This window comes from Engraulis encrasicolus, chromosome 22 (genome assembly GCF_034702125.1).
Source record: "Engraulis encrasicolus isolate BLACKSEA-1 chromosome 22, IST_EnEncr_1.0, whole genome shotgun sequence".
Classification (NCBI taxonomy): Eukaryota; Metazoa; Chordata; class Actinopteri; order Clupeiformes; family Engraulidae; genus Engraulis; species Engraulis encrasicolus.
The window spans coordinates 21,348,502-21,361,001 of record NC_085878.1 but is presented as its reverse complement, the minus strand read 5'-3'; the positions used below and the strand labels follow the sequence as shown (position 1 = coordinate 21,361,001).

Below are 12,500 nucleotides of genomic sequence, written 5' to 3'. Positions count from 1 at the left end.
TGTGTGTGTGTGTGTGCGTGTGTGCGTGTGTGTTGTGATTGTGTGCAAGCATGTGTGTACTCACACTCACACACATTTGTGTGCATATGGCCCTTCATGTGAGACGTAAGCATTAATTGTGAGACTTCAAACAGCCCCATAAAAATCTCTCTATCAAAGACACACACACACACACACACACACACACACACACACACACACACACACACACACACACACACACACACACACACACACACACACACACACACACACACACACACACACACACACACAGCAGAGAGAGAGAGAGAGAGAGAGAGAGAGAGAGAGAGAGAGAGAGAGAGAGAGAGAGAATGTGGGAGAAAAACACTGCTGAGTACAGAGTAAGAAGAAAGAGGGAGGGAAGGGAAATGAAGACAGTTGAATGGAGAATGAAACATGGAGGACATACAGAAGGATACAGAGAGGTGGAGGGGAAAAAGAGAAGGAAAAAATGTGATAGAGACGTAGAGAGTGAGATGAGAAGAGCGGGATGGATGAGAGAAATGGGGAAGCGAGACATAATGAAGAACGAAGGAACACTTAGCCCAAGAGGGAGAGAGGGAAACGTTGAGGTAAGAAAAAGAGATATTAAGGCGAGAAAGAAAGAAGGAGAAGATGGATGGTTTGTTGAACAAAGAAAAAGGAGACGGAGTGCAGAAATGGAGGAAGGAGACAGAGAAGAGAGATGGATGGAGATTGTTAAAGGAGAGAGCGGGAGGGAGTGTGTTGAGGAGAGAGATTGAGAAAGAGCGAGAGAGACAGAAGGCGTGTAAAGGAGGGAGGAAAAGCAGAGATCTGGGTCAGAGCATGTGCTGCTTTCACACGCATGTGCTTTTCTGCACGCAGCCCCCCCTCCTTCTCTTTTCCCTCTGTCCCTTTCCTTATTTCTTTTCCTCCTTTATCCTCTCTCTCTCTCTCTCTCTCTCTCTCTCTCTCTCTCTCTCTCTCTCTCTCTCTCTCTCTCTCTCTCTCTCTCTCTCTCTCTCTGTTCTTTTTTACTCTAACAACTGTCCATTTGTATCTTCTGCTTTACTCGTATGTCCCGGTGAGACTGATTCATTTTGTCGTCTACCTTGTCATTCTCTTGGACACGTTTCCTCTCTCTCTCTCTCTCTCTCTCTCTCTCTCTCTCTCTCTCTCTCTCTCTCTCTCTCTCTCTCTCTCTCTCTCTCTCTCTCACACACACACACACAAGCACGCACGCACGCACACACACACACACAGGAATTGTGTCTCACAATGTCTTTCTCATTGATCTGCATTTTTTCCCTTCATCTCTTTTCTCTTCTTCCTCTATCATCCTCTTTTCTGATTGTTCTGCCGAGATCTTAGAGAGGAACTGGCCAGGTCGTCTTCTGACTCATCAACAGGAATTATTGCAGATCTGATGCTGCCGCTGTACCCAAAGCAGGTCTTGACAATACTATGCTGCCACTGTACCCAAAGCAGGTCTTGACAATACTATGTTGTGTGGATGTGTTTCAGAGATACAGTGTATGTATGGGTCAATAGGCACAGGGACAGAACCCAAAGAGACATTTTGACTCACTTTACAGTACACACACTAGAAAGACAGTACAGACAGAACACACACACACACACACACACACACACACACACACACACACACACACACACACACACACACACACACACACGCACAAGCACACACACACATGCTTGTGCGTGCATATACACATGCTCGCACACACACGCTCGCACACACACACACACGCATGCACGCACACACACGCACACACACACACACACACACACTCGCACACACACACACACACACACACACACACACACACACACACACACACACACACACACACACACACACACACACACACACACACACACACACACACACAGCATATGCCAACTAACACACATATTGTCTGTGCATACAATTTTGCATGTGTGTGTGTGTTACCACAGTAACAAAAGGATAGTAACAAATAACCCACTTAAAGCTTGAGATTTCAGGCAGCCATCTGTTGTAGGGAAAGCCGTGTGTGTGTGTGTGTGTGTGTGTGTGTGTGTGTGTGTGTGTGTGTGTGTGTGTGTGTGTGTGTGTGTGTGTGTGTGTGTGTGTGTGTGTGTGTGTGTGTGTGTGTGTGTTTGCGCAAGCATGTGCTTTTTTCCCTTTTGGTGCACGTGTATACATGTGTAGTGTGTGTGTGTCTTTTTGAGTGATGTTAATCTGGGCCATTTGCCTGTACCAGATTTTGTGGCCAAATTAGTCTGGCCAATCTGGCTATCTCTCCCATTTCAAGTTCACCAGAATGGTGCCGCCAATGAATATCCAATGGCACGTTTGAGGCAGGTTTAAGGTGATGACACACTAGTCTGGGGTACGTTTTTCGGAACCATAGTTGCTTACTAGATTAGCTACTTTGTTGTTTGTAATGCAATGTCCCATCGGCAACTACCGAAGTTGCTAACTGGCTAACAACTTCGCTTTCAAGAAATGCACCCCTGGAAAACTACCTGTTTATCTATATCCAAAGTCAGAGGAAAAAAAGAGGGGTCCATGAATCCGTGTTTTGTGAATATGACTGGTTTCTCTTCTAGCTACTTTTTATTGCCTCTCTTTATTTTGCACTTTTAAGGGCCGTACACACACATCGCTGCTATTTACTAGCTTCTCACTTGCTCGCCTACTCGCCACTCTATCATGGATCGTTCGCTGAAAGTTCCAGCGGCTTTAACTGCCAATGAACAGGCGAGAAGTACCGAACTCTGCATTCCAATTGGTTACTCGCTTGCGTCACTCGAAGATAAAATATTTTCAACCTGGGATCCGCCCACATCGCATCGCTTGTACAGTACTCGCCTACTCGCCTGCTAGTCTCGCTGGAACACATTGACATTGAGTTAATTCGCTGAGCGAGTAACTAGCAGTGACGTGTGTGTACAGCCCTTTACTCTCCTTTCCATGTGTTATTATCCCTCCCTCCTCCCCTGTCCTCTACTCAATATATCCTTCCTATCTCATTTGTACCTCTCCTGTTTTGTGTACTGCTGTCCCCCAATTTCTTTCTCTCCTCCCTTCCCTCATCTCCTCTCTTCTTCTCCTCTCCTCTCCTCTCCTCTCCTCTCCTCTCCTCTCCTCTCCTCTCCTCTCCTCTCCTCTCCTCTCCTCTCCTCTCCTCTCCTCTCCCCCTTCATCATTGTATATCTCCCTCCACTCTTCTTCCCTCCTCTCTTTTCTTTTCCTCATCACCTCTTACTCATTGGAGTCTTCTGTCCTACTTTCTCTACTGCTGGCCCTCCGCATCACGTGATGCTTTGCAGTACATGGCAAAGTCTGTGAGACTCTCTCTCTCTCTCTCTCTCTCTCTCTCTCTCTCTCTCTCTCTCTCTCTCTCCCTCTCTCTCTCTCTCTCTCTCTCTCTCTCTCTCTCTCTCTCTCTCTCTTTCTCTCTCTCTCTGTCTCTCTCCCTTTCCCTCTCTCTTTACTTCTGTATGCATTTTCCTGACTAAACTTGGCACATGCATGTTTAAACATTCAAGGCAGAATGTGTTTGGTGCATCATTTACCTCCACTCTGTGTGCATGTGTGTGTGGGGGTCTCTTCTGCCATCAGAAATGCAGGCTTCATCCACCCCCCGTGACCTTTGGTGTGTCTGAGGGGTGCGTGGCTAAATTGCGTTATTTACGTGTGTAGGTGTGTGTGTGTGTGTGCATGCGTGCGTGCGTGTGTGTGTGGTTGTCTACAGTAGGTACAGTATGTGTAGTTGCCCAACCAAGACTAGAACCCAGGCCTTTTGGGGTCCCGTGCTCTGATCGCCACACCAAAGATCCAGGCAATTGGAATGCACCCACAACCCTAGTGATGTCAGGCACGTGTGTGTGTGCTCATTCTCCTGCCTTTTACTTGATTAACCCACCATGCTCATAAGCGAGCAGGGATGCCATTCCACTTTAATTGCCATTGGGAGCCCTGTGGGGGCCCCTAGGAGGCCCCCTGTTCACCCCGCGGCCCTCCCTCAGCGCCACCCCATCACCAGCACCAGCACCCCGTCCCATGGCTCTCCTGTGCAGTAGGAGGATAGCCCTTCGAGGAAAGGGACAAGGACATCCCTGAGCCTGGTTCCCGCTGCTTTTAGCAGGTCACAGCGCCCTCCCCACCTCCCAACGGCGCTGGCCCAGATCCCATACGGATCCGGGCCTCAGCCAGCACTAGAACTGGGTTGGGGTGGGACAGAACAGGAATGGAGAACAGAGCAGAACCGGAGTGGGACGGGAGCCTAATTTTAGACGTTGTACAGCGTTTTGCTCACCTAATGGCTCTCCGTTCTCGCTGCTGAGTGATGCGGTGAGTCACACTGATCGTATCAGGTAAAGCGCCATGCATGGACACCTCAATGTCCGTTGTCAAAGCAACACGGGAGTACATCTCTGGCCTCTCTGATTACCAGCTTACAGTGTGCGTCCTGGGACGGATACATGAATAAGCAGATACAAATGCTCTTTTTGTCAGTGTCGAAAAGTTGCTGAAGAGACATGGAGCAGTATTTCTCCTCAATAAGCTGGAGAGGCTCTTCAGACGTGGTGTTAACTTGCTCATTGAGTTTTGTGTGTGTGTGTGTGTGTGTGTGTGTGTGTGTGTGTGTGTGTGTGTGTGTGTGTGTGTGTGTGTGTGTGTGTGTGTGTGTGTGTGTGTGTGTGTGTGTGTGTGTGTGTCCATGTGTGTGAATGAGGAGGATGTAGGCGAGTACAAGTAGGCTATGTTTGTGTCATGGCAGGGCTTCATATGGTCTTCAAATGCTCTATTTAGAATTAAGCGTAATTCATGCTTGCACATTTAAATTGTCACCGCTGTGACACAGAGAGTCTGTGTCGAGTAATGCACAACAACTGTAACTATGCATTGAATCGACAGACATTGAAGGAAAACAACATAGGTAATGATGGGATCGAGTGTGTTGCTGGCTACAAAGCGTGACCGAGGAACCTGGCTACAATAATGTAGACACACAGCACACAGTGCCTCCAGTTTGTGCAAAAAGTATGTTGATATATCTTAAAATTGTATGCCAGTGCTTTGTCTTCTGAGAGTGGGCAAATATGAAGCCACCATGAGTGAGAGCACATTTCAAAGTTTTTCAATAGAGGAAGAAGAAACCCAATAGCATCTTTCCACTAGATAAAGGTCTTTGGCCATGCATTTTGTTCTGGCTGTATCTCAGAAATTGTTGCCAATAGATTGTATTCCTTGGTCTACATACGTACTGTACATCACCATTATTTAGAACTCTCATTGAATAAGAAAGAAAGGCACTGCTTAACTAGCCTACAACTGGAAACTACCAAGTGACACCCATCTCAGTCTAAGCAGTGGTGGGTGGATTTGCACCAAAACACTCCAAAATAGACACAGGAACTCATTAAATGTTGGAGGCCCAAACCAAAGATTTTCATTGCAGAGAAAGATACCCCAGGCTCGTTCATTTCTGGTATCCATTTCATGTCAGGTGAACGCCCCTTTAGGAGACCTTCGGTTAGGAGGCCTTTGGAGTCTTGAGGTTGAAAATAAATGGAGATCCCTTAGCGCTGTAGGTGGCGGTAGTGCACATCTTGTGCAAGCCCCCACCAAATGCCACAAAAGGAGATGAAGAAGGAGTGGACAATGCCCCGTTAGGAGACCAAATTTGAGCACACTCCTTTGCATTGGAGGGGGGGGTTTGGGATATCTTCCTCTCCTATGAAAATCTTTGCCCACACTTTTGGAGGCTGACTTTCAAGATGGCTGACTTGTGTGATTGCCTTTGAACAGGTGTACGCATTTCCATCAAATCTTGTGTGCTTACTCCCTATAATACTTGTATGTACGACCTCTTACATTTTGGTTGCCTCAAATGGTCAAGATGGCAGTAGCTTTGTGTGCCTGGGAATTGGTGTGTTTCGAGGATATATTATATTTTTTTTACAGTGATATAATTAGAATAATGTAAAGTGCATATTTGTTGAAAGCCGGGTTACTAGCATGTTATTATGGTTTAACTTCACCTTCCATGCTTTTCCAAGAGAACACACTTTAGTGTTTGCATTCCAGTGGGAGTCCTTAATGATTTAGGGGTATTTGGATACAGTCATGCGATGCTATTTCAGGATGTGATATATGCTGTAATTAGGTTTGCATTATTCAGCTTTTACAGGGATACTTTTAGCTATGTTCCTTTGTGTTTGTGGTGTGCAAAATGGCCTTATATGATGGGGTTTTCATATGTATTTACTGATCTACTCTACACTGTGTTCCAAATAATTATGCAAATGACAATTTCGCTGACGTTTCTAAATAGTCAATATAAATGAAAGTCATCATAATTTTATAATAAGGGTAGTAAAGATCTAATAAAGTAATAACTATGAATAAGCAGATAAACATAGTAAAGATTAGTGTTTTAAAGATCTGAAAATATAAATTTTTCAATTTAAACCATTGGCAGGTTAGCCTGATAAACCAGACTAAATATGAGATTGGATGTTTAATTTAGTCTGGCCCTGATGAACAATACATCTGAGGATTGTTGATGAGAACAACCCGTTGTCTTTCAAACCGTGCCTGTGCCTATAGACCAACGCTCTGACCAATCAGCGCCATCTTTCTTGTTGTTGTGCTTTCCCAGCGTCGCGATCTTCGTTGCCACTGCCTCAAAACCCTGCCCACTTTGATTCAAAACACATCTCTGTGTTGTGATTGGTTTGGCAGTAATTTTTTTAAAAAAATTAACAAATCAAGCTACATTTTGACATGTCCGGCCCTCCTCTGAGTTTTTGGAGAGATTCTGCTTGGATGAGAGAGTAGCCTCTCAAATACGCCTCCCAGACCATTTGCTTGAAGAGATGCTCCAATGGTTCTTATAAGGTTTAAAGTCTTGGGAGGAAGAGGGCATACCATGAGTTCCTCTTCTTTTATGTCCATAGCAGCAAATGTATTCCGATCAATGTGAGATGGTGCATCACCATTGCATGGTGCATGGAGGAAAGTGATGAGTCATTAAATCACAAACATCATGTACACACCTGTAATCTAACAGCTGATGACTGCCATTTATATTGACTATCAATGAAAGTGTAATTTGCGTAATAATTTGGACACAGTGTATTGTACAGGGCATTACATCTGTTATGGCACAATCTAACTTAATACCATGAATGAGAGCTATGGGAGAGAGTAAGTGATAGCTATGTCATTGACAGAACTCCACCACCCACAGCACAGTCCCTGTTCAAACTCTTGTATGACCAGGAGGTATCACATAAGGAGTGTGTGGAGAAGTGGTACCATGCCAAAGAATGAATGGAGCACAGGTTATCTTCAACCAGTTGGCATCTCCCATTTTTATCTTTTTTTAACATGGCACCTTATGGCAGAATTAGAGCCACATTTGTGTACAAATGTTTGTAGGGCAGGAACTGTCATATCATTTTGACTAGGGTCTCTGTCTAACCAATAGGCCTTCATCAATTTGGTTTGCTGCCATCCTTGTACACAGGTAACGCTGCCTAAGTGGTTAACACTGCTTACACACTTTCTGCCTTTCTCCTTCCTTCTTCCTGTCTTACACTTCTTCTATCCATCTTTGCTCCCTTCCATTCTCACTCACTGCCTCTCCATTGCATCTGCTCTTATTACCTTGAGGTACCGTATCCAATACATCTACGGTACTTGGGTCAGTAACGTTTCTGCAGTAGCACACGTCAGGCTGACGCAACAACAGCCAGTGCCAGTATTGTATGGATTTTTTGTTTGTTTGTTTTAGTGGACTATCTAACAAGCATATTCATTGCAGCCTATCAACCACTGATTACCCATTACATCATTTATGGGCTTTAGAAGCCGTTGTGGCACTTGACTTCTGAGCCCCAAAAAATGTCTTTCACCCACTTATTAGATGCAGAGGGAGTCGTTCCAGTACCTGAACTCTATGTCAGTGGCGGTCCTACAATGAGTTACGCCCTGGGTGATGTCCCTTTGATGTTCTCCTCCCTTTTGCGCCGGCCTTACTCCCCGCAAAAAAATTGCAGAAAAACGGACAAAAAACACTTCTAGTACAATACTTTTAAATATTTTTTAATATGTTTCTGTCTATTTTAACATGTTTATAGCGATTTTTGCAATGTCATTGGGGACGGGGTTATGCGATGGTGCTGCCCCCTCTCGAATGCTGCCCCCGAGCTATTGCCCGGTCGGCCCACCTTTAGGACAGTCCCTGCTCTATGTATTCAATACTCAATTGTAAGGGTCATTGCATGACCAAACAATTGTCCAGAAGCTGTGCATCACTAGCCTGGTTTTACCAGACCACATTAATTACTTCGTAATTCATTTTGGGTCTGGATCCTCTGTGCCCTGGAGCACTAGGACGGGAGAAGTGAGCTCAGCTCTGGTTTGAAATGAGCTCTGACCATATGCTAACCAGTTAGCAGCATACTAGTTTTTCAATGGCGAATTTGTATTTCCTGTTAACGAGGCTTTGTAGCATTACATAGGTTTACGATTGTTGTTTTTTTTTTTTTAAAGTATCTTTTGGGGGCTTTTTGGCCTTTATTATTACAGGACAGTGTTAGAGTAAATAATTGGTAGAGAGAGATGGGGCAGGATCGGGAAATAACCCTGGCTGGACTCGAACCAGGGTAATGTAAGCCCAAATGTGGGGGCCTTAGCGCTGCGCCACAGCGCCCCTTGCGTTTACGATTGATTCTATGAATGTTCTTAGATTTTCCAATCCTGTTTCCCAAAGACCATCGTACGTGAACACACGTGCACAGCCTCTACGATCATTAGTAGAGCTGCTCGTAGGGCTGCTGTCCACATGTGTGGTGCTGAAGTGCCCTCTGAGTGAAGTGCGCTGTCATGTTCTCCGAAACCACTTACAAAATGTAAGGCATGTGTTAATGTCAAGAGTTGCATTTTATAAGGGGGGTACTACATACATACAGTAGTGTTGTATCAGTTTGGAACTATTGACAGGAGTTATCGTTTAAATTAAACAAAAGTCGCTAGATGACGTCATTACGTTACGTATGACGTAACAGCGTCACGCGCAGCGCGCTGATCTACCGAAAATGTGCCCACATGCCTTCGTCCACAGTAGAAATGGGCGGTGGTAGCTACTTTTTGGAGATCAGAGCTAATCTGCAGCCCTGCTAAACCGTGGCAAATGCTTTTGACGGCGGCGCAAAGTAAGTTGAAAAACAATGATTTTGTCACTGAATAGGTGAGTTTTAAAAGTCGCAAGATGCACCAAAAAGTCTCTAAAGGCGCTAGATGAGTTTTTTAGTCGCTAGGGACGTCAAAAAGTTGCTAAATCTAGCGACAAACTCGCTAATTTGGCAACACTGGTTGGAGTTCGAAATTGGGTTGTGCAAAGTTACGGTACATAATACACTCACAGACGGCACGTTTCTTTAATGTCTCCGTGAGCAGTGCAAGTCCGAGAGGTTCGCGGCCTGCCTTTCACTCTGCACAGTCAATGTCCACGTTCTATCCGCGGGTAGCAGCCATTCATTTTCAATGGGAGCCGTGCATTGAATGCGGATGTACACGCAGGAAATAGACTCGAGTTCTATTTTCAAGGAGTAATGCGGACATGTCCGGTCGGGCCAGACATGCACTGCGCTTACACCGTGCTCCTTTGCAAGGCATGATCTATTTTCATGTATTCTAACCGTTTCGGACTGATAACGGAGACGTGCAGTGGACGTTAGGTGAACGTCCACGCCGTTTGTGGGAATGCACTGTTACAATGTTTAGCGTGTTCAAGGCTTTGACAACTGTCCTTTGCACGTCCGGCTGCTGTTATTAAAAACAATGCCAGTCAAAATCTCCACATATCCCCATCGCTGCCTTTTTTCCATAGTACTGTATATGACACTCTCGCCCAGGGGGGGTAGGCCTAGTCTACGTAGAACGCAGGTATACGCAATATACCCACTTAAAAATTTCAGGGATTTCAGTATACCCACTTAAAATTGATTGATCCATTATTTAGAATAGCACAAATATATACAGTAATCCCACCTAAAAAAAAATGCTCAAATATACAGTATACCAACCACAAAAAAGTAGACTACACCACTGCTTTCACCTTTTCTGCGTCATCTTTCCTTGCTGAAGCTACTTGTCATGAACAAGAAAGAAGGTGCAACTCAGTGACAGTGACTCAGCACGAGGCCATCCATCAATGTTGTGTCTCAGATGGCGCACTTATAAATTTTGGGCACTATATTTCAGTGCGTAACTAATACGGCATACGCCCTGAAACATAGCCTGAAGTGCACAAGTGCGCCATCTGAGATATAAGACAACACTTTGCCTCTTGCCTTGAAATTCGTGAAGTACGCTACACCTACACTAGCCTGGGCGAAATGCCAACTGTTGACTCCGTCAATCAGTCTGGCAAAAGGCATGAGGAATCCGTCTCCGTGGAGGGTGGTAGATGGTCTAATCTTATACTACCATTTAAATTATTTGGAGTACCAAACTCCAATTAAAACCCATAATTGTGCTTTATTAGCATGCCTGTTACGATATAGCGTTGCAAAAGTTTTTAACCAATCAGTAACGGAGCTCGCGGGTGAGTTCTATGTCACCGCTCTCAACTGTTGGCTGATTGGCTAAACACTGAGAGAACCGAGCTCGAGGCTTTTGCCAGACGATGTGCGGAGCCAAAATCTTTGGGTGGAGTACATACTTGTAGGATGGCGTTGCGAAGCTACACCTACACACATTTGCTGGCGAAATTACCAGCTGTAAAATATTTTCCAATCACATTGTTTTTATTTTGTACACTTACACAATTAATGCTACCTTCTTATTTCCGTTGCTGTGTCAAGTGTGATGCTATTATATTTACACTTGCATTTTAAAACAGCAACTTCAAGCGCAAGTTTCCTCTTTTCCCTTCATATCCTTTGGGTGTCTCCACTGTGCCATGCCGCTACGATCAATCTTAGCATGTTACGACTACTCCAGACCACTTGTAGACTTCTCTTAGAGTTACGTGTCATCCTACGATGGTTCTTTGCTAAGATGGTTTTGGGAAACGCTCCGTTAACTCTACTGTGGTGTTATGTGTGAACTTTCGTAGCACTTAGCGTTAGCTCCTTTTTGGAAGCCGGGTCCCTGTCAGCAATGATGGTCTTTTTCCCGAGTTGGATTTAGCAAAAGAGTGAGTGTGTGAGCAGTGATATAATCTGTATCGCCTGTTGCTAAGGCTGTTGAATTGTCCAATTGGAACTCGGAGCCAGACCAAACAGGGGTCTGTTCTGACCACTACACCAACGACCCCGGCTTGTTGGTATGATAGTCACAATGCACTCACAACTCTAGAGATGGTCATTCCATCACACTGCCTTCTCCTTCTGAAGCTTTACCCATCACTGCGGTCCCTCACACCAGGGTCACCTATCCTGTTGGTCCCTCAGATGGAATTATGGCTCATATAATATACCATGGGTGGCCTCATGGCAGCAATCCCACTTCTGACATTTGTAGTGAAATGTGCGGGGGGAAAAGAAGAACTGACTAAGAGTGTAAGCGAGTAAGAGAAATGTAGAGACAAGGGTTGAGAGGGTGGAAGAAAGTGATAGACAGAGAAAACACACTGAGAGAAGCAGAGAAATAAAACTGAGGAAGATCCAGCGAAAGTGGAGATATGGAGTGTGATCAGGGAACAGGTGTGTGAACTCCCGACTGCTGGAGGCTGCGCTGTGGGGTTCGACAGCCAGCGGCAGCTTTTGGTGTTCTGCGACAGGTAAGAGGATTGCCTGAGTAGGACAGGAAAGAGGATTGCACCGCTGCGGACCAGGTGTGCAAGGGAGAGAGAGAGAGAGAGAGAGAAGGGCACTCACTGCTTGCCTGGTTAGCATGAGACAGTCTCACAAGTGAGATAGTCTGGAGGCTACAAGTGTTTCAGAAGGTGCGCTCAACTTCTGGAATAAAATAAATAACTTTGGGTGCGCGAAAAAGCTACTAACTTAATAGTAGACAGTCTGGAGGCTACCTAGGCAATTTCTCGTGCAAAAGGTATGGTTCACGATTGCCCATGGCCTTTCATTGGACATTACGATTGGGTCATTTGGCAGATACATAGCCTATAGCCAATCAGTTGTATCTATTTAAACAAACTGCCGTCATCGCCTTTCCACCCCTCCCAGCTCTCTGATTGGAGCCCAAGATCTGGAACCCTCGCTGAGGGATAGAGTCAATGCTATCGTCCAGATCGTAATGATTGTGAAAAGCAGCATAGGATTTCCCAAGCTAACTCACTGGTGGACTGAATTGGCTGGGACAGGTGTATTTTCTGTGTGTGTGTGTGTGTGTGTGTGTGTGTGTGTGTGTGTGCGTGCGTGCGTGCGTTTGTGCGTGCGTGCGTGCGTGCGTGCGCGTGTGTGTGTATGTGTCTCGCTGCCTCATCACGCTGTGCCATACCACAACGTGCCAGGTCGGGGTGCAG

The 12,500-nt window shown here is 45.4% G+C and overlaps 1 protein-coding gene across 1 annotated transcript in view; it reads left to right on the top strand.

The window, feature by feature from the left end:
• The window catches only part of ppp3cb (protein phosphatase 3, catalytic subunit, beta isozyme), a 50,435-nt gene that overhangs the window by 7,136 nt on the left and 30,799 nt on the right, over nt 1–12,500 (top strand). The window contains exon 2 of the mRNA XM_063188236.1: nt 11,747–11,798. Coding sequence (XP_063044306.1) covers nt 11,747–11,798 — 52 coding nt within the window. The remainder of the gene's footprint in view (nt 1–11,746; nt 11,799–12,500) is intronic.